At 33.3% G+C, this 27,148-nt stretch overlaps 2 protein-coding genes across 4 annotated transcripts in view; both read right to left on the bottom strand.

Moving 5' to 3' along the window:
• Positions 1-5,120, bottom strand: part of LOC143066919 (uncharacterized) — a 69,532-nt gene extending 64,412 nt beyond the window's left edge. Inside the window, exons 1-2 of one of the 3 annotated variants that reach the window (XR_012975799.1) lie at positions 4,796-5,120; positions 3,419-3,626 (exon numbers count right to left, since the gene is read on the bottom strand). Coding sequence is in view for 2 of the 3 variants with exons in the window: in XM_076239792.1 (XP_076095907.1) it covers positions 3,419-3,626; positions 4,796-4,975 (388 nt within the window). In the remaining variant the exon portion in view is untranslated. The remainder of the gene's footprint in view (positions 1-3,418; positions 3,627-4,795) is intronic. The other 2 variants (XM_076239792.1, XM_076239785.1) reach the window with 2 other exon arrangements.
• An 8,555-nt stretch (positions 5,121-13,675) lies between these two features.
• Positions 13,676-27,080, bottom strand: LOC143066918 (uncharacterized). Its single transcript, XM_076239770.1, has 10 exons — positions 26,753-27,080; positions 23,937-24,144; positions 22,912-23,198; positions 19,092-19,229; positions 18,177-18,374; positions 17,542-17,657; positions 16,724-17,172; positions 15,354-16,047; positions 14,719-15,007; positions 13,676-14,276 (listed from the first exon to the last, which is right to left on the bottom strand). Exons 1-10 carry the CDS (start codon positions 26,936-26,938, stop codon positions 13,872-13,874), a joined length of 2,970 nt encoding a protein of 989 aa, XP_076095885.1. The 5' UTR covers positions 26,939-27,080; the 3' UTR covers positions 13,676-13,871.
• Between the last annotated feature and the right edge of the window lie 68 nt (positions 27,081-27,148).

The following is a 27,148-nucleotide window of genomic DNA, read 5'->3' as shown; positions in this document are numbered from 1 at the left end:
TTACTGTATTTCTTCTGATTGTTATTATTCTTTCCGCTGAACTTTAACGAAATTTCCCAGCAAAAGTACGCGACATTTTGAAATGATATTAGGTATCGGTTGACCAATAGCTATCTTGTGGTGAGGGCACGACCCATTAACATTTCCTTTATAGCAGTTATCTCCCCTAACATTGAAAACCGTGTTATCATTCATACTCCATAACCATAATAGGTAGAACAAAAACAAAAGGTGGAATTTGTTCAGGAACAGACCTTGGTTCTTCGTTAGAATAAGATCGTAAAGATTTAACGACTCATTAGTAGGGTTATGCCCCTTTGAAAATTAACCAATGTCGGTTGGCCACTTAAACTCAAAAACCGTAAGTTGTAGTCACCTAGGATCATCACCAATGATCATTAATTCACCTGACCATTGAAATTGATATAAGGTCAAAAGTCAAGGTCATGACCTAGATTCTGACCTTAGCTTGTTATCGGATTTACTCAATAACCGTAAAAGATGACTGATAAAATGTAACTAAGGAAATGTGTGTCGTGTCGAGATCTACATTTGTTATGTGGGTTCAAAATCATTGGACCAACTGTTATGGAACTAGGGTACCATAACTGTTTTTGGGGTCCGAAATGATGATTGTTTGCTTGTAACTCAAAAGTGGTTAGAGATAGAAAGAAACTTTGAATTGCAATAAATGTTTTGCATAATAAGATCTAAAGTTAGGTCAAGGTCAGAGGTCAAGTCCGTAGCAACGACATATAACACCTTAGGAACCATATATTTTTGAACTTAGAGAGCTATGAATAATATAAATGTGAACTTTTTAATACTGGAAATGACATTTTTGTCCCTAGCAACCGGTGCATTACGTTTGCGCACATTACCATTACATTTACGCGCAAAAATCATTACGTTTGCGCATTTTCTTGACAGGTAAACTCAGGTTAAATACAGGTCATGATACTTTATTATTTATTATTTTGTTCAATTATTTAAAAGTATCAGTACCCCTTCCGTTAGTCTAAGTCTCCTAGGGCACCTATTTTGAAATCAATAATATTTTAGGGAAAATACAGGTCTTAATACTTATTTATTTATCAATTTGATCAATTATTTACAATTATCAGTACCCGTTCCGTTAGTCTCAGTCTCTTCTTAGGCAGGGAAAAAATGAAATAAAGCCGCATATTTTTTTCGATTTTCAGATACAATTCAACAAGTCAAAGGTGTAGACAAAAGTGGTTTAAAATTGATTTTAGAATTCAATATGAATAATATATAATTTGAATTAACAAACTATTTTCAAAATTAATAATTAATAGTCATATCTATTATGAAAATACCAAGAAAGTATAGTCATTTATAATTTAATATATATGAATTATTATTTTTACCTGAGATTACCTGTAAAATGAATGCGCGCAAATGTAATCAAAAGCTGCGCGCAAACATAAAATATTTTAATCCCCAAATGCGCGCAAACGTAGTGCGCCCGTAGCAACGATATATAAGTCCTTAGCAATCACTTGATTTTATCAATTAATAAAAGAAAAAAGGTAGGCCTTTCAATTGTTCATGATCAATTGACTTTTTAATTTTCCTCTGAGTTCAGTATTTTTGTGATTTACTTTTTTCCTTCAAAAGACGATTATGTTTGCATGGTGCTACTGAGTTGTACTTGTTGTAACGAAACAACAAAAATCTCCTTTTATTTATTATCAATTAATAGTTCCATAATTTCTATTGTGCTGTTGTAATTTCATGTTATATATAATTAAGTTTTAATACATTTAAAATGTCAAAATTGGGAATTAGTACTTTATAAGAATTATGTGTATGGGTTCATGATTTTATTAAGTATATTATATCTCGTTTGAAGTTTGATTTGTTGTAAACAATGTCTATGTTCCGGACCATATGAGTATTTGGACCATACGCGTATGGTCATGACCATATGGGTATATACTCATATGGTCCGACCATACGCGTATGGTCGGACCATACGCGTATGGTCGGGGTAATTAACACTCTGTTACAGTTTACTTTTAATACTTCTAAACTCTTCATATGGTATGACCGTTCATTCAAAAGACGCTATCATATAGGTAATTTTATCGTTATATTATAATAAAAAGATAAGCTAAATAAAAATAAGAAGTTTCACATTGTTAATTTTACTTAATTGTCAAATTTAAAGTAAACACATTTTATACCGATGGTCATTACCGATGGTCATAACCGATTTGTTATTACGAGTAAATGGCAATATGTCGACTAAAAAATTAAATTCCAAAAATTTCTTAATGAACTGTTACATAAGAAGTCACTGGAAAGTAGCATACTATTAGTTTATTTAAGTTGTGTTGTGAAGATGGTGTATTGCAGTCAACCATTTTACGATATTTGAGATCTAGAGCTTCTTAAAAACACTGTAGACATCAGAATTGCCAAAGACCTCGGTATCACTGTACGCAGCTGCAAAAAAGGCTTGTTTTTCACTCGCAAACAAAATGTGTAAATGAAAAAGATCGTGCACAAAACTTGCAAATGCAAAAAAGCTATGATACCGTGTGTAAGTGAATGTCATCCAAGCCTACATGCACTAATGTAACTAGCGATGAAAACTAACTATGGCATCAATATTAAATTTTTACGTAGTTTTTTTTATTATAAAATTAAAAAATTGTCATGTGTTTTTTAGATAAAGTTCTTGTATTTATATTGAAACGTTTATAATGTAATTTGGAAAAATAAATATACCTATATGGTCCAAATACTCATATGGTCCGGCCCGTTAATAACCAAACGAGTATTATACTCATATGGTCCGACCATACGCGTACGGTCGGACCATACGCGTATGGTCGGACCATATGAGTATACACATATGGTCATGACCATACGCGTATGGTCCAAATACTCATATGGTCCGGAACATCTATATTAAATCTTACTTGGTGTACATATTGTGCAATGTGGCGTACATATTAAAAAACAAATTTTACGATCAATTTCATTTCGATACAATTTGAAATTACATTGTCGAAGGGCATGAAGACTAAGGAGTTGTAATCGTTTGAAGATTGGAAGAATTTTGAGAATTTCAGAATGCGAATACATATTCAACCATTTATAATTATATATTTGGGATATAACGATGTTCCAGGTTTCGAACAATAATATTAAGATGTGAAACAAAATATTATACGTGCAAATTGTTATACTTCATTTCATTACAATTAAGCATTACCTTGCCAAATGGCATATGGACTAATAAGTATACGGGTAGGACTGCTGCAGATTATTAATAAAGAGAGTTTTAGGAAATGTAAATACATCTTTAATCATAAAAAAAAACCACTTTAAATATATGATATACAACACTGATTCGGTTCATAGATGATTGAAAAATAATATTTACCTGCGACAAGAATGTAACATTCAGGTGATAACAACTCTGAACGCTTGAACTTTGATGTTTTTTCAACATCTGGAAATACGCTATTCAAGTTTTGTTGGAAGTTGACTGGCAGGTCTTTATAAAAGTTTAAAACTTTGTCGTATAGTTTCATTAATTTCTCTGTGTTTCCTCTGTGGTAAAGCAAATCTTGATGCAAAACTATTCCACTCTGAAAATTTAATGAATTGAATATGTTAAACAATAAATCATAGCTAAAAAAAGAGGGACAAAAGATAGCAAAGGGACAGTCAAACTCATAAATCTAAAACAAACTGACAACGCCATGTCTAAATATGAAAAAGACAAACAAACAACAGCACACATGACACAACATAGAAAACTAAAGAATAAACAACACGAATCCCACCAAACAACTAGGGGTGATTTAAGGTGCTCCGGAAGGCTAAACACAAATCCGGTAAATAGTCTAATTCGGTAGGTCACATTCATGAAAGGGAAGAGGATTGTAGTTACGACGTAAGGAACATATCCGATATCATTTGTGAAACGGTTATTCCATAACGGTAAACCAACTCGTGATGGCGTTCGTAAAATTTACGAAGGGATGATTTCAACTACACCATTTGGAACTCTTGTATTAATAGCTTCCCTGTGAGCAGCAACCCTCTATCAAGAAAATCATGATAGGAAATACAAGCACGGGAATATCGTATCAATTGGGAGATATATACCCCGTATGCAGGTGCTGTTGGAATGTTGCTACTTAGAAAAGGAAAGTTCACAGTTGGAAAGTTGAATCAGAGTGATCATTTACAAAGTAAACCTTTCTAAAGTACGTTATTCAAATTACAATATAGGTTCTAAGCATATGGATGTAAATATTCAGTAAATACTGCAACATGTATAACATAGCGGCTGGAAGTAATTTGGAATAGCCTTTATGATCTACATCCATTGGTGTTAATCTAATTTTGCAACACATATCCATAATTATCCCTTTATAACCTACATAAAAAATATATCATTCATATAAAATCTTGAATGATGCGTATGTATTGTAGGTCGTGTTCATTAGTTTCAAATTTTAGTGCATTTGTCAAGACAGTAATCTTGTATCAGGACAGATATAATAAAAAGTAACTCCGAGGAAAATTCAAAACGGAAAGTCCATATTCAAAAGTTATAGTTCAATCGACATACAAGACATTTAATTTCAATCAGCACAAACGACTGAATTGAGTTTGGCCAAACGTTATGTGCTGTAGTATGTATAGATAGATATCTGGATTTAAAACCTGTAATCAGATATTAATCAATTTAGGTAATACAAAAATACATTAGTGGATGTAATCAACATTCTACAGTTTAAGCACTCACCTCGTCAGGCCTTTGATGTGTCTTCTCCCATTCAATTAACAAAACTTTAATAATCTCATCCTTTGCTTTTATACCTTTAGTATTCAGTCCCCAAGATCTTGCAAATCTTAGTCCTGTAGATACATCAGGAATTCTGATTATATCGTCTCGACATTCAATATTATACTCCTTAGAAGACATTTTTATATCATGTCGCTTTACGTAGTCGATAAATTTTCCATCTTGTATTTTTTGGTTACTCTTAATTTTCAGATTTAGCAAGAAAATGCTTGTGATAGTAGCATATTGTATTTCACATCCTTGAATATGCTTCTAGGTAGTTCGGTCAGAACGACAATTGTCCGATCGTTCATTACAGCTTTGGCATTTAAATTGATGTGGTATAGATATGTAATTAGTATGATAATCATTTGTTAGAATAACAAATAACCAGACAATAAGACCTCCAAACATAATGTTTAAACAATTAATTTAGTGACTTGTTCTGTTGGGTTGGTAGAATAGAATATTCAATAGAAGAGGATCTGTGAGGGCTCAACGTAGACTACGATTTTTTTTAAGCAAACAAGAAAAATATATAAACTACATTATGATAAAACAATGGATGCGTTTTGACTTTTCTTTCTCTTCTTTTCAATTTTATAAACTCCTCAACGTTATTTTAGATTTACGATTTTAAAATATTTTGTTTTCTAGAATAACTTAAGATACATAAAGGGCCAATTTATTGCAATCAAACTGTGTTTTGTTTCAAACAAGTTTGCAAAACTATTCGTTTGTTTTCACAAACCGGTTTAAACTGTTTTGAAACTGAAACTGTTTTACTTGTTTATCTCGTGTAATCTAAAATTAGTTCTAGAATTTAATCAAACTGTTCATGGTGCAGTTTGAAAGTTTGGTTTCTGCAACAAATCTGGCGATGTCGCAAAGAAAATTGAGACTTAAATTAGAAGATACGGAAAAATTACAGTGGATATGCGACCAACACGATAAAGGTGGGTGGATTACGTATTTTCATGATGATATAAACATAGTATAGAATAATATAAGGAGATGTGGGATAATTACCAATGAGATCTATAACTACAACAGAGTTTAAATGAAGTGGCTGTAAGCAAAAATGTGCTATGTTGATCGAGCACAAGTAATTAGATCAGATAACTTTGGTAAATAATCACAAACCCCAACTTATCAATTTTCAACTTCCGAGCCCATGGTGCTGAATTGTGAGTACAGATGATTTTCATGAAAAAACGGTAAAAATATCCTTGTATGCATCTTTCAAAGTCAAATCTTTCATTTCTGTTGTTGGGAGATGGACTGCATACTTTTTTTTATCGACACATAAACGCATACACAATAAACTAATTCAAATTGCTTAAACATTGGGAAAATGCATTGCATAATTATTTACCAAAACTGAACACATACATTAAAAACTAATTCTATGGCTCAAACATTGGGAAAATGTATTGCATAATTATTAACCGAAAAATAACCACACAAAATAGATCTAATACAAATGACTAACTGAACCTTTTTAACATACAATATACTATTGATCCAGATTTAAACAATAAAACCTGGATCTAGTTTCACATAGTTTTCCCAGAAAGAAGTAGTGCTTTAGAAAATAATGTATTTAGTCACATATTGATATTTCCTACGCTGTTTTGTAAGAGAAGACCCAGCGATTGGTGTTTTTAGTCAACGGTATTCGACTTTTAATATAAAAAAGATGTGGTATGAATGCCAATGAGACAACTCCCCATCCAAATCACACTGCAGTCAAAGTAAGCAATTACAGGTGACACGAAGTACATTTTTTATAGTTCTGTTCATTAATTTCATTTACATTCATATACTCATAGTGGGAAAAGAATGAACCACAAAGGAAAATGTTGTAGTTCGTAGAGACTATGCAGGAGGAATTCAATCAAGAACAACACTGGATTTTGTCAAAGCTTAAACAGCAACACCATGACAAAATGAAGAAAAACAATTAAAACTTATATCTGAGAATGTTTCCCTTTTCCAAAAGTAGACCTTATTGATTCGTCAATACATAATTCTAGGGATGTGATATTTTGTATATATTATTCATCGATTTTATTGTTACCAGAAAAGAAGCGTATCTATCATCATTATATGACTTTCAAGTTTGTTGATGTTTTTATGTTAAACGACTATAAGCATATATTATACCTACCGAATAAGACCTATTTAAGAGTTAATAAAATTGAGAATGAAAATGGGAGTTGTGTCAAAGAGACAAATCGACCTCAGAGCAGGAAACCGCCAAAGGCCACCAATGGGTCTGCAATACAGGGAGAAAATGTATCCTTATTTTCAAATCCTTTTCCATAAACAGGCGAGTTTTTCAAAACCCTAGAATCATGAACTGAACCCAGCACTCCACATAAAACAATCAGAAAATGTAAATGTAAATTTAAGTATTGTTCAGCATCGACTGCTGGTATATGGGGACCATAATATATAGCACCTATGACACACAAAAAAACTTGTGCTTGAAAAAAACTGTTGACAGTTTCTAGGAATTTTAATCTGGTAGGCTATTTAAACGAATCGGGTAGCATATTAGACGGTGCTATATGGACCATGGCATGAACAGTACCCTCACATAAGCCAAAGTTATTTCTCTCAGTGTTTGTTAGGAAGAGGCATATCTAATAAATATTAACAGCTGTTCTCCTCTGTATACAGGCACTTTCATAATGCCTCACTTATTTCTTTAATCTATGGAATAAATGAATGACTACTCTGTCAAATGTGGATCTGCTAATTCTGAAATGTTATCTAAAGTCATCAGGTGAATACGCTGGAAGTACATTTTCACCATAGTCTTCAATTCTGGCTATCTTTCTACGTTTCTCCATGAAAGCCAACATAAATGTGAACTGACATGTTCTGCGTAAAAATGGTGATTGAGTTGCCTTAATCATGTATCTGCGCTCTCATCCCCGCTTTGTGATAACCAATCTATCATCCTAAAAATATCAGCCATATAAAAATGAAGATGTGGTATATGATTGTCAATGAGACAACTCTCCACAAAAAAACCAGCTATAGGTCACCGTCAGCCTTCAACAATGAGCAAAGCCCATACCGCATGCACAGTCATCTATAAAAGACCCCGAAATCACAAATGTAGAACAATTTAAACGAGTTAACTAACGGCCTAATAAATGTACAAAAAAATGAACGAAAAGCAAAACATGTTATGTAATGAAACGATACGTTCACCGAAATTAAAGTAGCCATGGTGTAGTTACAAACTGTTTTTTCTAAACCCTTAACTGATTTTCTAAACCCTTAACTAATTTTCTAAACCCAAAACCCAAACTCAAACTGGTTTAACTTGCAATAATTCGCTCCAAGTGTATCACAGTTAATTATAGGTCTGAAAGATTACTGAAAGACTGAACCAAACCTAATTTACTGTTCATTCTTTAAAGAGCTAATCAGATCAAAATGAACGTTTCATTGCAAAATCTGTGTTCTATTGGTTTATTAATCATCGTTTCTATTAACATGTGAAATATTTTGAGACGGAAAATGTGATACATGTTAATAGATTTATAATTTCAAAGCATTAACATGTTTTTTTTAAAAGAAGAAGACATAATGAAAAAAGTTATTTACCTCTTCATTCGTCCACAATCTGTAAGTATATATAATATATACAGCAAGATTAAGTATATAGAAAGGATAGGAAATAATAAAGAAAATTACAAAACGGAAGAAAGGGGTATACCAATTTGCATTTCTTTCATCTGGCCTGAATTACTCCGGCTTCTATGGCGGTATTAAGGAAATCATCCCTGCCGCTACATGTCCAGTCCATCATATGACTTACCTGGCTAATTGGGACTGAACAAACTAGAAGAAGAGTAAACGATACCAAGGCTGTTGCTGGTCAATAGACGGTCAATTTTCTTAGAATAAAATCAGTAGTTGAAACTGTAAGTCTAAAACTTTTTGGTATGCGTTGTTCTTGATGACATCAGTGTTTGGTACTTGTCGCATGGTATAATTACAAGAGGATTAACCACTTTGTAAAATAGGGTTAGTAAGATACCAGAGGGACAGTCAAACTCATATATCGAAAATAAACTGACAACGCCATGGCTTAAATCATAGTTTGTTTCTGTGTGTGTTACATTTTAACGTTGTGTTTCTGTTGTGTTGTTTGTTTCCTCTTATATTTGAGTGTGAATTCACATTACTATAAGACGTGTCACGGTACTTTTCTATCCAAGTTCATGTTTTTAGTTTTGATGTTATATTTGTTATTCTCATTGGATTTTGTCTAATGCTTAGTTCGTTTCTGTGTGTGTGTAACTTGTTATTGTTGTGTCGTTGTTCTCCTCTTATATTTAATGCGTTTCCCTCAGTTTTAGTTTGTAGCCAGGATTTGTTTTTTTTTCGATTTAAGAGTTTCGAACAGCGGTATACTACTGTTGCCTTTATTTAAAATGAAAAAGACAAACAGACAAATAGTAATACACATGACACAACATAGAAAACTAAAGACTAAGCAACACAAACCCAACCAAACACTGGGAGTGATCTCTGGTGTTCCAGAAGGGTAGGCAGATCCTGATCAACATGTAGCACCCGTTCATGTTATTACAAACTCGATAAATAGTCTAATTCAATAGGTAACATTCGTGAAAAGGAAAGGGAAGGGGGTTGTAGTTAAGACGTAAGGAACATATCCGATATCATCTGTGAAACGGTTATTTCATAACGGTCAACCAACTTGTGACGGCGTCCGTAAAATTTACAAAGGGATTATTTCAACTTCACCATTTGGAACTCTTGGTTTAATAGCTTCCTTGTGAGCAGCAACCCTCTATCAAGGAAATCATGATATAAAATACAAGCACGGGAATATCGTATCAATTAGGAGATATATACTCCGTATGCAGGCGCTGCTGGAATGTTGCTACTTAGAAATGGAAAGTTCACAATTGGGAAGCTGAAATCATCTCTTTTGTCGTAAAGTTTTGTTTTCAATCGACCCATATTGTCAATTTCTAGAGTTAAGTCAAGATATAAGGCCTACTTTACTGTATCTGTTGTATCCTTTATCTCTAGTTTGATGGGATAGATGCGTTCAACTTAGTCACAAAATTTTGAATTATTTAAAGAGAACATCATCTATATAGCGAAAAATAAAGTTTAAGGATATTGCTAACTTATCTTTCTTCCTAAGAAGTTGCTGTATAATGTCAGCCTCATAATAATAAAGAAACAAGTCGGCAAGAAGAGGGCGACAATCGGTTCCCATTGGAATGCCGACAGTCTTTTGATTAACACGTCCTCCAAACGTAACAAATATGTTGTCAATCAAGTAATCAAGCATCTTGATAATTTCAGTTTTTGAGAACTTTTTGTTTGAATCAGGGTGATCCTTTTCAAAGTAGGATTCATCCCTCCCTTAAACAAGATACTTGTTTCTACGTTTGTCATTCTTTTTCATGAAATAAAGCAATACCAACTCGTTCAATTTGTCTTTTAGTTTGGAATGTGGAATATTTGTGTAAAGGGTAGAAAAGTCAAATGTTTTAATACTGTTGCAAGATGAAAGAGTCTTAGAGTGTATGTACTCTTAAAGATCTTTGGATTTTTTTAGTATCCACATCTGATTCACACCACCGCTAGAATAGGCAGTTTCACAATAACATTGAAGCCCGGCTTTGATTGCTGATAAAATAGATGTTAATAATTTAGAAAAAGGTTTCGTGGAGCACTAGGAAGACCCAGCAATATACCGTTGTCTGTAGGGACACTTATGTGTTTTAGATATCCAATACAGTGATGGAAGATCCAGTTCTTCGTCTTTGGTTGAAATTCCAAAGAAACATAGAACAGACCTATGACTGAATCCATCAGTATTTTGAAGTTGTATTTCCAATTGATGGATTCATATTAGGCTCACGATATTTCGGAACTTTGGATAACACATTTCACAGGTAAGTGTTATTGACAATGTTGAGGTCACCGGTAATAACGTGGTCAGCCGGATTATATGTGAATTGTGAACTTGCACACTTGCAATCAGGAGGTTCAGACTAGAAGTCGTCAATATTGAGATCCTGCAAAACCTGTTTGTAATTGAATATGTTACTTGCAATAAGTTTGATATAGGTATAAGAAATGATTGGTACAGACTGATCTTTGAAATCAGGAGGTACTTTTGATTGAACTTATTTATGATGAAGTTGACGCCATCGAAACCTTTGTTGGAAAGGAAATATTAAGAAAATATCTTTTCTCTTTTTCATCTTTTCCAGTGCGAACTGGTTTAAAAAGTCGGTGACTTGCAATATCCGAAATGAAAGCTGTATGTTTGAATTAATTTAAATGAGGGTTTGTAACAGTGGTTTCCAAACATACACTGAACAGAGAATGTAGTTTTGAAAGAGGTAATGAATGAAAGTTCGAGCGAACATGATGAATACCTAACGGCTTTTGTATAAATGGCAGCAAGTCATTAATAAAGACATCATGCAGAGTAGGTGATGCATGTTGACGATGACCATGACTGCGCCTACGTCACGGTAGAGTTGAAAACATTCATCACATTCGCCGAGCTTCACGAAGGACTAGACCCTTCAGTTTTTCCAGTACTTCCCATTTAATTTGTGTCAAGATGCTGCCCATGCTTTTGGTGTTCCTATAGCAATTGGTGGTTTAATGGGCTGCACGAAGCTGGACCATTCACCCTTTTTGCCTATTTTTGGGGGGTATAGGTTCCACACTGTTGCACATTATTCTAAGTTGGATCTGACTATTGCAACATTTGAGTTTGTCTTCGTCACGCTATTATTGGTTCTTATGTTGCGTTCTATAAATCCTAGCATGCTATTTACTTTTTTTTGGTTCTTCTATTAAATTGGCATATGCTTAAAGGAAATTTCGTATAATTAATTCATCACATATTTAGCTGTTTGTACTGCATTGTTTTCACTCGCTTACAATAGAAATAGCACTTTATAATTTCGTGCAATGTTCTGGATCTATCGTTATTTTGAATGTGCAAACCTTAACATTCGAAAGTCAGATATGAAGTAATACGTAGACACGGTAGAATGTATATGACTAAAAGAAATCCCAAATGAGTAGCCAAATTCTTCTATCTAAGCTCAACTTTGACTGGGGGAATTTAACCTTAGTTTTTAAAAAGTTAATTAATTTTCAAACGAGAAATTTAAAATGATTGTTATCAATCTTGTCACTACAAAACATTGACCACATATCTGTAGAGACCATTGATTACAAAATATCCATCAGCCACGGTATTTGCTCAGGGTTAGTAATGGAAAATATACTTTATAAGTATCGTGCCTTTGGAGCGATTTTCTAGATTTAGATTTCATACCGAGTAAGAATTGGATATCGCTTGATATCAACACGAATTGCTTTAAAAAACTGGTCCTTTGTCGAGTTTTGATGAGTCTTGTGTAGACGAAACATGCGTCTGGCATACTAAATTATAATCCTGGTACCTTTGATAACTACTGATAACTATTATTATTATTGGTGAACCTAAATAACGAAATTTGAAATGAATCGTTTTCTAGTTCTCGTTCTTTATGGAACCAATAATTCGCCGTTTCAGAATCTAATGCATCCTGGGTAATATTTTCAAAAGTGTACACCAAAACGTCGTGATTGGTTAAAAATGTCATAAACAATGGAATTTCAACCAATGACGTGACGTTATTTTCACTTGGGGTACGAACAATAAAATAACCCAGTCCTTTAGATTCCGAAAAGGCCAATTGTACTCAATTAATATCACAAAGTTGACATGCAATATATCTTGTCAAGTGTTCTATTTTCGTCGACGTGTTCCTTTTTTTAGTCAAGCTTTAAATCAGGCATCTCAAGAAGAATTCACAGGAGGCTTTCTCTTATGATTTTGCATTTTGCTACATATCAGTTGCAATATCACAACTGCATTGACTTACTATGAGGTCGCAGATATAACATCAGAGTTGACATCAATAACAAAGAATTTACGCAAGCAAATGTGTATTTTCATATCAAAACTTGACTTACACGCCAGTAAAGAATGTTCAAGTATTCAAATTGAATATTTAATTTCATCAAAACACAAGTTTTAAATTTGCATTGTATTACAACGTAATAAAAAGTCATAACGAATGGACTTTTACCGGATCTGACCCCGCCGAGGGAAATCCACCAATGTATGATCGGAGCATTTATGGCTTGATAATATATTTTATACCAGTTCCCCATGTGAATTTCCGTCATTATGTAGCGAAACTACTCAGTATCTTCAGATTGGGGTCAAATGAAATATTTATCTCTCAATTGACAATGTTAAAGGACCGGATGTAGGTATTTACAACGTAGCTGTTGGACCGTTACCCTTGTGTTCTTAGTGATAAAGTTGAAGTTATAAAACCGGAAGTTTTACCGAGTTTTTAAGATTTCATTCGACTTTATAGAATAACACTGTCACAGATACCCACGGATAAGTTATTCGTGTCGGAGATACAATTTCGTCCTCTTTTTCTTATATCATTCCATTATTGATTATGATTTATCACTTGCAGCATGGCAGATATTACTATCTGAGTAGTAAATGTCCTTCTTAATAGCACATAGGCTCATATCTTTGTTTTAGGGGGATTTGATATTGCCTATTTTCCTGTGTCGTGTTCAAGTTATGATTTTATTTTTGCCTTTTCTATTTAGCCATGGTGTTTGTCTTTCTTTCGTTGGTTTTTTTTTTTAGAATCCTTCATTCATTTTCTGCCTTTCACTATAATTTTTACATATAAAGATTTGTTGTTTTCGACATTTTATATGTCAATAATGAAAGTCATGTTCATATTTATTAAATTCATATCTATACTATTTATTTAATCAAAAGTGTCTATGCCCCTTTATATTGAGTTATGTACTGTATCAGCGTCTTAATATTGTTTTCCTTTAGCTATAGCAAACTGCATACCATAGTCACTACCTCGAAGACAAAAAAATATTCAGAACTAATTGCAATTTTTGGATCCTTGTACTAATGTCGCAGAAATTTTTCAAAAAATATTTTTATATCTGTAGCTTCAGGTCTCTGATTTTGATCTTTAGCCCAGCATGCTTTTATTAGATTTTGCCAATTTTCGTCTGGTTTATATTTCAATGATAACGAAGGTCGCAGTCCTTCATCCACTACCGCTTTTTCCAGAGAGGTATACAGTTGTTGTTGTATATGGTCTGCGGCGTCAATTCCATACCACATTTCCCACAGCATTATTCCGAGTGCATAAATATCAGCTCTTCTGTCATAGATTCCTTTTGGAACAAGTACTTCCGGTGCCATATACACAGGTGAACCTAAAATTGATCCACCAATGTGATCTTCCCTTTTCGTTAACCCTACATCGGTAAGTTTGACTATGTCTTGTCCATCTTTTTTCACCGTCTGCAAGAAAAAAGGAATTGTGAAGTCAGCAATGAATATTTGATTGCTTTGAAAGTTTGATAAAAAGTATACAGTAATAATTGTTTGAATATATTCAGTTGAACATAAGAATGTCTACCAGTTGAAAAATACACTACATATTTTAGTGCTTCTTTATTGTAACCTTGATACTATTTGTCGATTGTTGTGTCAGCCAGTATATTTCCAATACTTAAAGTCAAATATAGATATCCCATATAGGAAGTCGAATAAATGATTTTTTGGGGTCAAAGGAGCGAGAATGACGAAACGACTAACAGGAAACAACAAAACATTGCACAGAAAAATAAGTATTGTTCAACATGACCTCAACTAAAACTGAAAATAATATCAATGAGATGCAATCGTTTAAATTGATCTAAAATCAATATTGTCAGTTTTTTACAGATTTTAATAAATTTACCAAAATGTTTTCTAATTTCATATCACGATGAACCATTTTCTTCTTGTGTAGAAACTCCAATCCTCCACATATCTGGACAGCATATCTTGCAAGCTCCTCCATTTGCTCTATCTGTACAGAGTATATTTCAACTTTACCAGGGTTTTCGTAGTCTGGGCTAATGAATTTACTTTTCAGTGTGTCATCGCAGTACTCCATTATCATAATCCAGTGAACCATTCTCCTGGTTTTCCCACTCTGTTGTAAAGTGCATCCATAATATTGTATAATATTTGGATGCTGTAGTTCCCTGAAATAAAAATGTGTACAACTGTAACATTTTATTCTTTTGTAAATCGCCGTTTTCCGATTAATTTATCATTCATATCGTTCTCTAACACTATGATTCTGAAACATTTGCCACGGAAAAAAGCAATGAACAATAAATCAAATCGAGAGGAAAAAAACACCCACAATTTGTTGCGACGCTTCAAGTATTGTAATTTTTTTTTAAACATAAGAATCGAGATACTACTATATCTAAAATAACTTTAAAATTCCACATATCAATAAAAATAACCCTTTTACATTAAAACAACGCATGTGACATATACAACTAACATTGTTTTGATATTGACTTAGAGTAATACTAGTACCTTAACGTTCTATCTTCTAATAAAATGTCTGATATAACTTTCTCCGACAATGGATCTTTGCAATACTTCAGTGCAACATTTTCATTCTGGTTAGGTAGTTTAAGTTGACCTTTGAACACGTCTGCAAAACTTCCACTTCCTAAAAGATCGTCTCTGTCCCATTCAACGTCACTTAATCTGTAGTCCATGTCCATGATGTAATAAACGTAAAAGAGATCCAGTTCACCTTGAATTGTGTGACCTGATGAAATTAATTGTGGATACATCTTTCTCATTTTGTCATCTGTATCTCGTACACTGTGTGTGATTTTTTCCAGAAGCTGGCTATCTGCTTTAAGAAATTCTGGTATCTTCTTGGCAATTTCGTCCACACCTTTTACCAATTTTCCAAGATAGTTTGAAATTTTGTCTAGTAATTCATTTCCTTGAAAGAGGGACTCGATAAACATCACTGTTGCCTCTGCCATTTTCTTTGTATTGTTATCTTTCTTATAACCTTTGAATATTTCCCTAAATTTTTTGTTACTGGCAATTACTGAACCGACAGCTCCTACCGCTCCCCCTAAACCTCTGACGTCATCATCAGCACCATCTCTTTTCGCTTTTCTCCATAAGGCTTTTACTGGTGCTTGCTTTTTCATTGATTTGTGGAGGTCGTTTATTATCTTTTTATCCTGTTCTCCGACAAGAGTACCTTTTAATGGAAGAAAATGTATTCTTTAATATGTGTTACTTACTCATTAAAAAAGGAAACCATAAAATTGAGAAAGGAAATAGGGAATGTGTCAAAGCGACAACAACCCGACTATAGTCTAGAGCAGACAAAAACAGTATTGTTTCAAACTTAATCATTTGTTTTACCAAATTTGTAATTTCCAAACGAATTAAATGTTTTCAGATTTGATTTTTAATAATTATACAAGCACTGTTATTGTCAAACTCGACCATTGGGTATATTCTATCATGCTTCAATGTAAATAAGATTATATTAGAAACACAACTTATTCTTCAATTTGACTGCACACAGAAAGACGGTAAATATAGGAGATTTGAGATTTTTTGCAGATGTGAAGTTCCAGTTTTCTTATTTTTAGCATCATTCTATGTGTTGTGTTATATTGTATCAATGATCATCAATTTTGTACTTGTTTGGCTTTACAATTTTTTTATCTGAGCGTCATTGATGAGTCTTATATGTAGGCGAAACGCGCGTCTGGCGTATTTAATTATTATCCTGGAACTTTTGATAACTAGTTATTTTTTTTTATATAAATCTCCAAACTAGTAACAAACTCTCTAGGTTACAAAGTTACAAGCCTGGTATCTTTATCAATATATAAAACAAATCATGACTATAAAAGAGACTTTACCTTCTATTGTTATGATTTGGTCCTCTAGTAGTTCGCAATCTCGTTTGAATTTCTTAATCATTTTCTCTTTGAGTGAGTGTATAATTCGTTGCTCCTTTTCCCATCTATTTAACTCTGCTGCAACTTTACTGGCAATTCTTTCGGCTGCTTCCTTTGCCAACTTCTTAGAATCATCAGGAGGTGGACATTCAACCTGGTTCCAGTCAGTTAATGTGCTGAGCATGTTTCGTGACCTTAACACGTCAGCTGTTGTTTTATGCAAATCAGTTATCTCATATTGTAGTCCTTTTCTCAGATCGTCAATCGTTTGTCTGGATTTAGCCTCTAAAGCGTCCATATTACGTTTTATTCCGTCCATCTTTTTGGTCATTTCTTCTTTGTCTACAGCGTCCAATGTCTTAGATACTTTAAGGGAGTAATTGGCTCTTTTAAGGATCTGCGACAACCACCTAAATTTTAGAATAAAATTCATGATAATCAAATAACTACATTCGGTCTCGGTAAAGTAATGATAAAATAGCTGGGTCTCAGAGGAATGACACGATGTCCAAACTAATCGTAAACGTGTGCGTTTTCTCGTGAACCAATTATAAAGCAAATTAATTTAATTATAGAAGGGTGCATAATTATGGAACTTTCTTTTTTCTGAAAAAGTCGTAACTTATCCTTTTACTTATAGCGAAGACGTTAAAGATGTAGGATATACACCAATGAGAGAATATTACATTTCTCCTTAGTTTGTGCAGTTGTTTCGACACTTTCTCAGTTTGGCATGCTTTACTATCACCACAAGTTGCAAAATATTTGACTATAATTACCTATAATGTGAATTGAGCTGTTGACGTAAACTGGCTGGAAACAATCGCTGCAGTCCATTGGAGATAAAATCTTCATGGCCAGAGTTTATGGTTCCGAATTCTATTGCACGTTTGGCCTAAACATAAGAAAGAACATTTTAAAATCACCTACCAAAACGAGTTTAATAACTACATTTTCTACGAAGTACACATACACTGTGGGAATTTGAACGTGAAATATGATGGTTCTTGGTGAACAAATCTGCATTTCTCCCTATGTCACGGGGAAAATGTATTAAACCGCATTTACGATATACATAACATCATTACGACCAAAACAACTGATATGACTGATACACTTTTCTATCAAATTCATCCCAAATAAACCTTGGCAAAAGCTTTGTTGATCTGAAAACCGATTAAATGATACAACTGAGACTTCAGATAAGGTGAAAAATAAGTTTTGAGTAATGACAGAAGGATGGACTAAATGCCGTATACCGCCACTCTAAACTAATGATATTTGGGGGAAATCTTCATATCAAATACTACAATCTTTTTTTCAGTTTTATAATATAATTTTGATATAAAAATTTCCAAGAAACTGAATTTCGACAGGAAACTTCTTTATTGATATTAACTCTTTGAGATATTACCTCTGTAGTTGAAAAGTAAAATATTTGATCTTGTCGAAGTCCCTGAAATATTTGTTCCAGTCGGTACACAATTCCCCGCTTGATTTCTTCTCTGTCCTTCGGTGGTACAACATCCCATTTATTGCAAATAAATAAAGTGGACGATGGACTGAAATCTTCTTCTGAAGAGTTGACTATATTTCTAAGAAAATCTTTCAACTAAAATATACAAGATATGAATAATTACAGTACATGTCATTCGGATTAAAGTCTTGTTTTGTCTTAAATAATAAGGGTCCCTTTGATACAGCAACGGCCCTGAGGTATCATAGTTAACTCGCAGCTTTCGAATGCCATAAACATTATTTTCACATTGTGTTTTACATGCTTTTGCATTCACTGTCTTTTTCGTTAACTGCTCTTGTATTATTTACGATTATGTTATAGTAACTCTATGATTGACTACCACTACATGATATACAACACTACTTCCATTCAAAACAGTTGGTTGTGTTACTGTGTACATCAGATTTTGTCAACCGTTCCTTTACTGATTGTTATACGGTAGATTTTTATCAAGTGTACAGAGGATTTTTATATGTTGTGCCTATTCATTTTATTTTTTTTTTGGTTTTGCAAAACTGTAAATCATCTTCAAATCTTCTTGTTGGCTGCGAACTGTATAGTCGGCTACAAAAGGCAACGACATGAAAAATACGAAACATTTCAATTTGGAAAATAAACGGCAAAATGCCTGTCTAAAGTTGAAGACCTTATGTTTACCTAGAGATCTTGGTTTCTTGTATCACTTTCATTGGTATGAGTTTTATTAGTTTATATAAAACGTCTCCTGTTATTCATTAAAAACCTGATACAATATAAATATGTTTTGTAGTTCACATGATGTACATTTATGATTTATCAACAATTTCTTACCCGTCCTCTCTGAACACCGCCTGCATTAGCAGTATTTACAACATAAATGAAGCCACACGACTTTGAGAGGTATTTTTTAAGTGATTTGTGCATCTGGTTGTCACCAAATCCAGGAGTATCTATTATCACCAGACCTTCCTGCAGAAGAAAAAACAGTAAATTGAAAATTTGGTAACATTACGTAATACAATATCATGCTTTGTACAATAAAAATAGTATAGGCCTGCAGTAAAGCACAATTTTGTAGACGGCCATTGCTGAAATATGACATGTGATTATCCATGACCGTTGAAATAAACCCACATGCTCTCTTTCCCTTAAACAGCAACGCTGTTGAACATTGCCATTTAAATTTTGAAAAAGAAAAAAAACAATTGCTTAACAAAACTTTAATTGCCAATATTTAAACAAATTACATATCCTCATAAAAGCCGGTTCAATGCAAACATTTTAATATCATGTAGTCATAAACCACATCTAGTAATTAAATCACAGTAAAGTGGTAATACATTGTGCTTAAAATTTTCCTATCTTATGAAATCAAAAGTCAATAAGAACTTTCACTTTTTTAAGAGTAAGCTGCAATTTCAGGTATACGCATCTCATAACCGAAGAAAAGTCATCCAATAATACTTATCTGTTAAATTAGAATAAGAAACCAAATCAGTTGCTATGAAGATATTAATTTTTACGAAACAGAGCCTCTAATTTTTATGAAATACAACTCAACTTAAGCCTTGATACACCTAACAAAGTTTAAATACGCCACATTTTACTTTTTCATAATTCATTGAAAAATGAGACTGAAATGTCGCGAGACAACACTTGAGTGAATAAAAGATAAATAATGTCTATCTTGATAAACACGAACTTGTAATTGAAACAGTGTATATATCACATTATACACGGTGGGTATGGTTGTCCTGCGAGAGAACGTTCTGTGCTGGTGATTCGGTCCTGACGGGTGCTGGTGATCAATGAAAAAATGTAAACAAAGACGAAAATGAAGATTTTTGACGTTTTCACTCATAAAAAATGGAAGAAAACAGTTGAGATTTTTCAATTTTGTTTCTTATGGGTTCATATGTAAACCATTAAAAAGTTGACCCTCTTAACTGTTTCAGTAAGCGTAACACAAAAATGCTCATTTTCAAAAAATCTGGAACTGAAAAAATAAAACAAAAATGCTTATAGAGTCCGCTTTCTATACCGCAATCCACACGACAAAACTATTTTGTGAAAAAACATTGCAATTTATTAAAATTTAGCATTTTCTCAATTTATTCATGTCCTGATACTGTGCTGGTGGGTCCTGTCATTGTGCTGGTGGGTCCTGATACGGTGCTGGTGATTTTGGATAAGAAGTTGGTCATATTTGAAACAAATGTTACAAAATCAATAAAACTGGGCAGATAATTGTTGTCAATAGGATCTATGACTCCTATTTTAGATATAGATATAGATTTTGCATCCATTTGGCTGTTTAATATGTGTTTTCAAATTATCTTAACTTGAATTACATAATTACATAAAAGGGCAACATCTTTCGTCCAATATCAGATAACAATATATAGTATCTAAAATAAGAATAGTTTTATTAAGATATTAAATGCCCCTTACATTAATGCTTCAACAATGATCAAAGCCCATGCCGCATAGACATGTTTGTTAGCGCTCCGCATACCCCTCCCCACTTCCCCCAACCAACCCTCCTCATTTCCTACTTCATTGTTACAGTGGTGTACCAACACAACAATTTATCCCATAAAATAATAACACAAAGACACACATTATTGAACAACGAATGCTCGCAGGTACTGAAAGCTAGTTCAAAGCCGCATTTTCAACTGATAGATAAACGTTCTCATATACAAACATCCCAATCGTGTCGATTAAAAAAGACTCAAAACTTAAGTTCACATTTTAATGTTTGATGAAGCAGAACTTTAAAAGTGTGCAGTGAATCTTGTGCTCACAACAGTTATTGTCATAATTATGTTTACATAAGACTTATAAAGGAATTAAGAAGGTACCAAGAAATATTTTACAGTTCAATTTAATGATCATGAATGGAAGAAAATGGTACGGAATATTAAAGCCGATTTCAATGAGTGTGTAGACAAAGGGAATGTCTTTGGTATCTTGCTTGCTGAACAGAAAAGTCATTATTAGGTTATGTAAACTACCCTACTTTAAGAGTAGACTAGTCAGACAAATGACATATTTTTCTGTCTGTAGGACCAGGCTACTTCGAGAGGAGGGTAGTATACCTTACCTAACAATGACTTCACGATTTAGCTAACAAGCAAGCTAACCAAAGATATTACCTTTGCCTACATACTCAATGGAATCGGCTGTAACTAAAAACTCGAATACATTTTAACAGACAGTGGTCATGTTTGTTGATGAATATTGTTTTTTCTAGATTCACTCTTGAAAAATCATTTGGTAACATTTGGTAAAGTAATTTCAGAAAAGATCATTTTGTAATTGCGGACGCCAAGACAATACATGAACCTCACACGACCCTTCGACACAGGTGAGCTTTTATATGATCTTATAGCGAATCGTGTCGATTAAAAAAGACTCAAAACTTAAGTTCACATTTTAAAATGTTTGATGAAGCAGAACATTAAAAGAAATACCTGATAACCGTTCAGACAAAAAAAAAATATGTGGAAAGAAATCTTAGTTTTGTTTGTGTTCTCTAGGTTATCTCGTCTTCATTCTCTGACATATTCTAAAAATGTAGTCTGCCCTTTCATACTTTCGAAAAGAAATACCTGATAACCGTTCAGACAAAAAAATTATGTTGAAAAAATCTTACAGATACAGCAAGTGATAATCATTCTTAATAGCTATAAGATACATTTTTCTTTTAAAATACAACTTTTAAATCTTACGGGAAACTATTCCAAGCTTAAAACTTTCACTGTAACCTCGCTCTAACTTATCCCCCCCCTCCCCCCCCCAAAAAAAAAAACAACAAAAAAACCCACTTTTGTCATTCTTATAGTCAGCACTAAATTGTTCACAAACAATTTGTTTTAAGCTGCTAAAGACATTTGATTCAAACGCTCAGAAAGTCCTGTGTTCTATATTTTTGCTCTCCATTTTCATGCAAAACCTTTTACATTTTTATTTTATGGGTTATTGTTTGGTTTCTTATGGAAATTTGTCCATTGACAACAAACATACCACATCATCTACTTTATATAAGTATTGTATAACTAACAACGTATTTTGGTGATCATGCAAAATGATCGTAATCCCGAAAATCGTTAACATATTTTCTTATCTTAAAGAAGGGTTCCATTAACAGGCCAATAAATAAGATTACAGTTAATTTTAAAAAAATAATTTAAAAATAGGGTAATTTTTCTCTCATAATAACAGTAAACAGATTCAAAACAATGTCAATTTCAAGAAAGCAGACAACAGTTAATTAGTCAATAACAGTACAGCATCAATGATCTTGAATATATACCACTTTTAACTAAAACATAAAGGCACAGAACCAGGACATAGGTGCACAGAACCAGGACCGTTTTTCTTATCACCAGCACAGCGTCAGGACAATTCCGTTTAACGAACTTGCCCGACTTTTGCAATACAATATTGTTGTAATATACTTTGCATGGTACTTATGACGCATCAGAGAAAAATTAAGCAACAAAACAGTCGTTTTATTGCCGTTCTGATACAATGTAAACAAACCCACCAGCACAGAATCAGGACCCACCAGCACCTGACAGGACCAAATCACCAGCACAGAACGTTCTCTTGCAGGACAACCATACCCACCGTGATTGTAACATACCTCGATTACGTCAGTAGGCCAATATATTTCAATCTTTTCGTATGGATTGTCACCATAATCATCTTCATATACTATTTCTCTTCTTAACCTTTCTTGTCCTTCCTTGGTACCTAGGTCTATCTCTGATCTCTGTCCGCCATTAGCCCCAAAGCAGATTGCCTTCTTTCTACTATCTTTGCTCTTTCGAATTTCGCAGACTGTTTGTGTACATTTAATACCACTTGTAGGAAGAATATCAGCTTCCAGCAATAAGTTTATAAGACTGCTTTTTCCTGATGTTGCCTCACCTAGAAAATATGGTTTAGAGCTCATTGTCGTGCGAAAATGATGCCCTTCAGGAGTGTCCAAGTAATCACATAATCATTATAATCACATAATCATGAATTAAACTTCTTAAGCAAGATAATCAACAATACAGTCCTAGATTATCAAATAATCAAATAATCATAAAATATTTGGTCTAGTAATCAAATAATCATTAAAATAACGGCAAAGTAATCCCATAATCAAAAACTCCATGAGAAGGCTCGAAAATATATTTATATTTTCAAAATTTTCGAGATAAAGAAATTAGTTTAGCAATTATTTCAATGTCATGTCATAAGAAAAGAAAGAACATCACTTGGGTGCACATGCATAATACATAATTCTTGTGTAATTTGAGAAATTAAAACTTCATCCCTGGTCCAGTGCTTTCATTGCTGATTACACCTCACAGCAAAACATGTTGGCAAGGTCAAAACCGGCCCAACCGTCTACTAAAACGATACCATTTGATATTGTAATCGGTATTAACTTCAAACGTTATTGAAGAAATCTTCGCAAGAGTTACAAATGAAAGGAATTTAATGTTCATGACAACTGGTTTTATTTTTTAAATGATATCTAGTAGTAAATTTAACTTGCAGTGATAGTTGAACAGTGTTGTTGGAAAAATGTGTTATTTATGTTCGTTGTCTGTTTTCATGTTTAACTGAATCATTCCATATATTATTTTTTTTTCTAAAATGAAACCGTATTTATACCTGCGACAAGAATGTTACATTCAGGTGATGACAATTCAGATCGCTTGGAATGGGCATTCTTCTCAATGTCTGGAAAGATACTGTTCAAATCTTGTTGGAAGTTGACAGGTAGTTCTCTATAAAAGTTCACCACTTTGTCATATAGTTTCATTAATTTCTCTCTATTTCCTCTGTGGTATTGCAATGCTTCTTGTAAAACTGTTCCTCCCTAAAATTTAAAAAGAAAGTATAAAAATAAGCAAGTTATATATAATGACATTCCATTTGTTTTTTAAATAATTGGTTACACAGTCTTCTGTGTGATTATTTTTTTAATGGACAATTGTCCATACGTATTACTTAATTTCAAATCTTTGAAAAGTATAAAATTCCTAAATCTAATCAGCTTGTACCTATTACAATTCATATACAACAGCAAAACCTTTACACAACCATTACAGAACATTTTTTTGTTTAAAAATGCAATATAATTTGTGATGATAACAACATATCGGATGTAGCGTGTGTAACGAGACAATCTCTGACCTGTATACCTGTTCTAAGTCATTACAACTTCAGACAACCACTGTATACATGTTACAAGTCACTACAAATTTCGACAACCACTGACCTGTATACATGTAGCAAGTCACTACAACTTAAGACAACCCTGACCTGTATGCATATACCAAGTCACTACAACTTAGACAACCACTGACCTGTATACATGTACAAGTCACCACAACTCTAGACAACCACTAGCTTGTTAACATGTCCCAAGTCACTACAACTTTAGATAACCACTAACTGTATACATATGCAAAGTCACTACAAATTTTGACAACCCCTGTCTGTCATAAACTATATAAAATTGTATATATGTACCAAGTCACTACAAATTTGGACAAACAATGCCCTGTATACATGTACCAAGTCACTACCACTTTAGACAACCTCTGACTTGTATATATGTACCAAATCACTAGAACTTTGGACAAACAATGCCCTGTATACATGTACCAAGTCACTACCACTTTAGACTACCCCTGACTTGCAAATATGTACCAAGTCACTAGAAATTTGGGCAAACAATGCCCTGTATACATGTACCAAGTCACTACCACTTTAGGCCACCCCTGACTTGTATATATGTACCAAGTCACTAGAACTTTAGACGAACAATGCCCTATATACATGTACCAAGTCACTACCACTTTAGGCAATCCCTGACTTGTATATATGTACCAAGTCACTAGAACTTTAGACGAACAATGCCCTGTATACATGTACCAAGTCACTACCACTTTAGACAACCCCTAACATGTTTTCCCGTTTGAATGGTTTTACATTCGTAATTTTGGGGCCCTTTATAGCTTGTTGTTCGCTGTGAGTCGAGGCTCCGTGTTGAAGGCCGTGCACTGACCTATAATGGTTTACTTTTATAGATTGTTATTTGGATGGAGAGTTGTCTCATTGCTACTCTCATCACATCTTCTTATATTTTTGTACCAAGTCACTAGAACTTTTACAATGCCCTGTATACATGTACCAAATTACTACAACTTAAGACAACCCCTAACCTGTATATATGTACCAAGTCACTAGAACTTTAGACAAACAATACCCTGTATACATGTACCAAGTCACTATAAAACTTAAGGCAACCACTGACCTGTATACCCGTGACCTGTCTCATTAGAACTTAAGATAACTATTGACCAATATATTTGTACTATATAGCAGTAGAACAAAAGACAAGTATTGACCGCATCAATATTACAAATTCAGTTGAAATTAAAAGAAGAATTAAAAAGAATGCCTCTACAAGGTCAATTATGACATCTCATTTATGTCATTGGAAGCAAAGACAATTATGACCAGTATACTTGGACCATTTATAAAATTAAGGAGATGTGATATGATTGCCATGAGAGACAACTATCCACCAAAGATCAAATGGAATGGATGTCAGCAATGAGTTCTTATCTTCTATGTTATACTCACACTTTGCTTATATATAGAATGCATGAAAACGAAAATACGAATAGATAAAAAATAATAATACATAGGCGCAAGTTCATTAAAAAGTTAAAAAAATAAAAAAAAAATAAAAAAAAAAATGTAGAAATCAATATCGCAATGTAATTAAGTACGAAAAGTATACATGTTTAGTCAAATGAAGCATAGCATATTTAAAATTCACATGTGGGTACTTCAGAATTATTTTCAATGATCAGTAGAGTGTCAATCATAAATTTAAATTTATTTAAAGCGATGAACTAACACTTTTTTGGAACAATAAGTCTGGGACTTTCCCCAAACAATTTGATCGGATACTTTATACAATGTAATATAGTAATGATGAAAAGGCGAAATAGTCTCAATGTTCCGAACGACTGATTCTTTTGAAAACGGTTAATACATAAACTGGTATCGAGTTGCAGTGATTGTTATTTGTAATGTCATTGAGTTATTCGCCTACATGATTAAAAAAGAGTGCATACATAAATTATCATTTTAGATATATATCACTGAATAAATATTGATTAAAAATATCAGTCTCCTCTATTTCTTTAGAATTGATATTCAACAATAGTCGAGCAAGACTCAAATATAGACACACCAAAAGTAGACCGAATCATAAACAAAATCTTTAGTTTACCAGTTTTCAGAATAAGTTCCTGTCTGATGTACAGCACTCTCGTATTTTTCCTTTTGCATATTCAAAACCAATTATAAAGCCGGTGACAATTTTAAACATACATTAATAAGACTATGGATTTCTATAATGTATGCATAAAAGATAAAGATCGAAAACCGATAAAACAAAATCTTACCGTTTTTCTGTCTTTGGGTGCGACAGCTCCATTTTCCTTATAAAATTTTACTAGTTCGGATACAAAAATATCTTTATTTGCAGTTTTTGGTGCTTTAATTCCCCACTGTTTAAAAAGTTTCATCATGGACTGTATATCTTTCAGTTGTAAAATATCTTCTACTTTGTTTATTTGTATTTCTGCCATTTTGTCTTGTCACTGGTCAGCAATTTCTTTCACGTTTGCTGTGATAAGGAAGCCTTGAGATTGCTTATAATTGCTCCATAATCCGATTCCGTGTAAAAGGGTGCAATTTTGGTCACAGTGGTTGAACCTAACTTCCTTATTGTAAAAAAGTAGAATTATTTATAACAAATGTAAAAACCTATGCGCAGTCGCTGTTAAAATGGTATTTAA

Source organism: Mytilus galloprovincialis, chromosome 1 (genome assembly GCF_965363235.1).
Source record: "Mytilus galloprovincialis chromosome 1, xbMytGall1.hap1.1, whole genome shotgun sequence".
Taxonomy (NCBI): domain Eukaryota; kingdom Metazoa; phylum Mollusca; class Bivalvia; order Mytilida; family Mytilidae; genus Mytilus; species Mytilus galloprovincialis.
Note: the sequence above shows the minus strand (reverse complement) of the source record. Positions and strands in the feature narration are given on the sequence as shown.

What these genes read in the sequence shown, in the direction of transcription:
- LOC143066918 (XM_076239770.1), bottom strand. Translation starts at nt 26,938, where the DNA reads ATGGCAGAAATACAAATAAACAAAGTAGAAGATATTTTACAACTGAAA. An exon ending in TTTACTTTTCAACTACAGAG is followed by an intron (nt 17,658 to 18,176) that starts GTAATATCTCAA and finishes TCTTATGTTTAG; the next exon opens with GCCAAACGTGCAATAGAATT. An exon ending in CCAAATCATAACAATAGAAG is followed by an intron (nt 16,048 to 16,723) that starts GTAAAGTCTCTT and finishes TTCCATTAAAAG; the next exon opens with GTACTCTTGTCGGAGAACAG.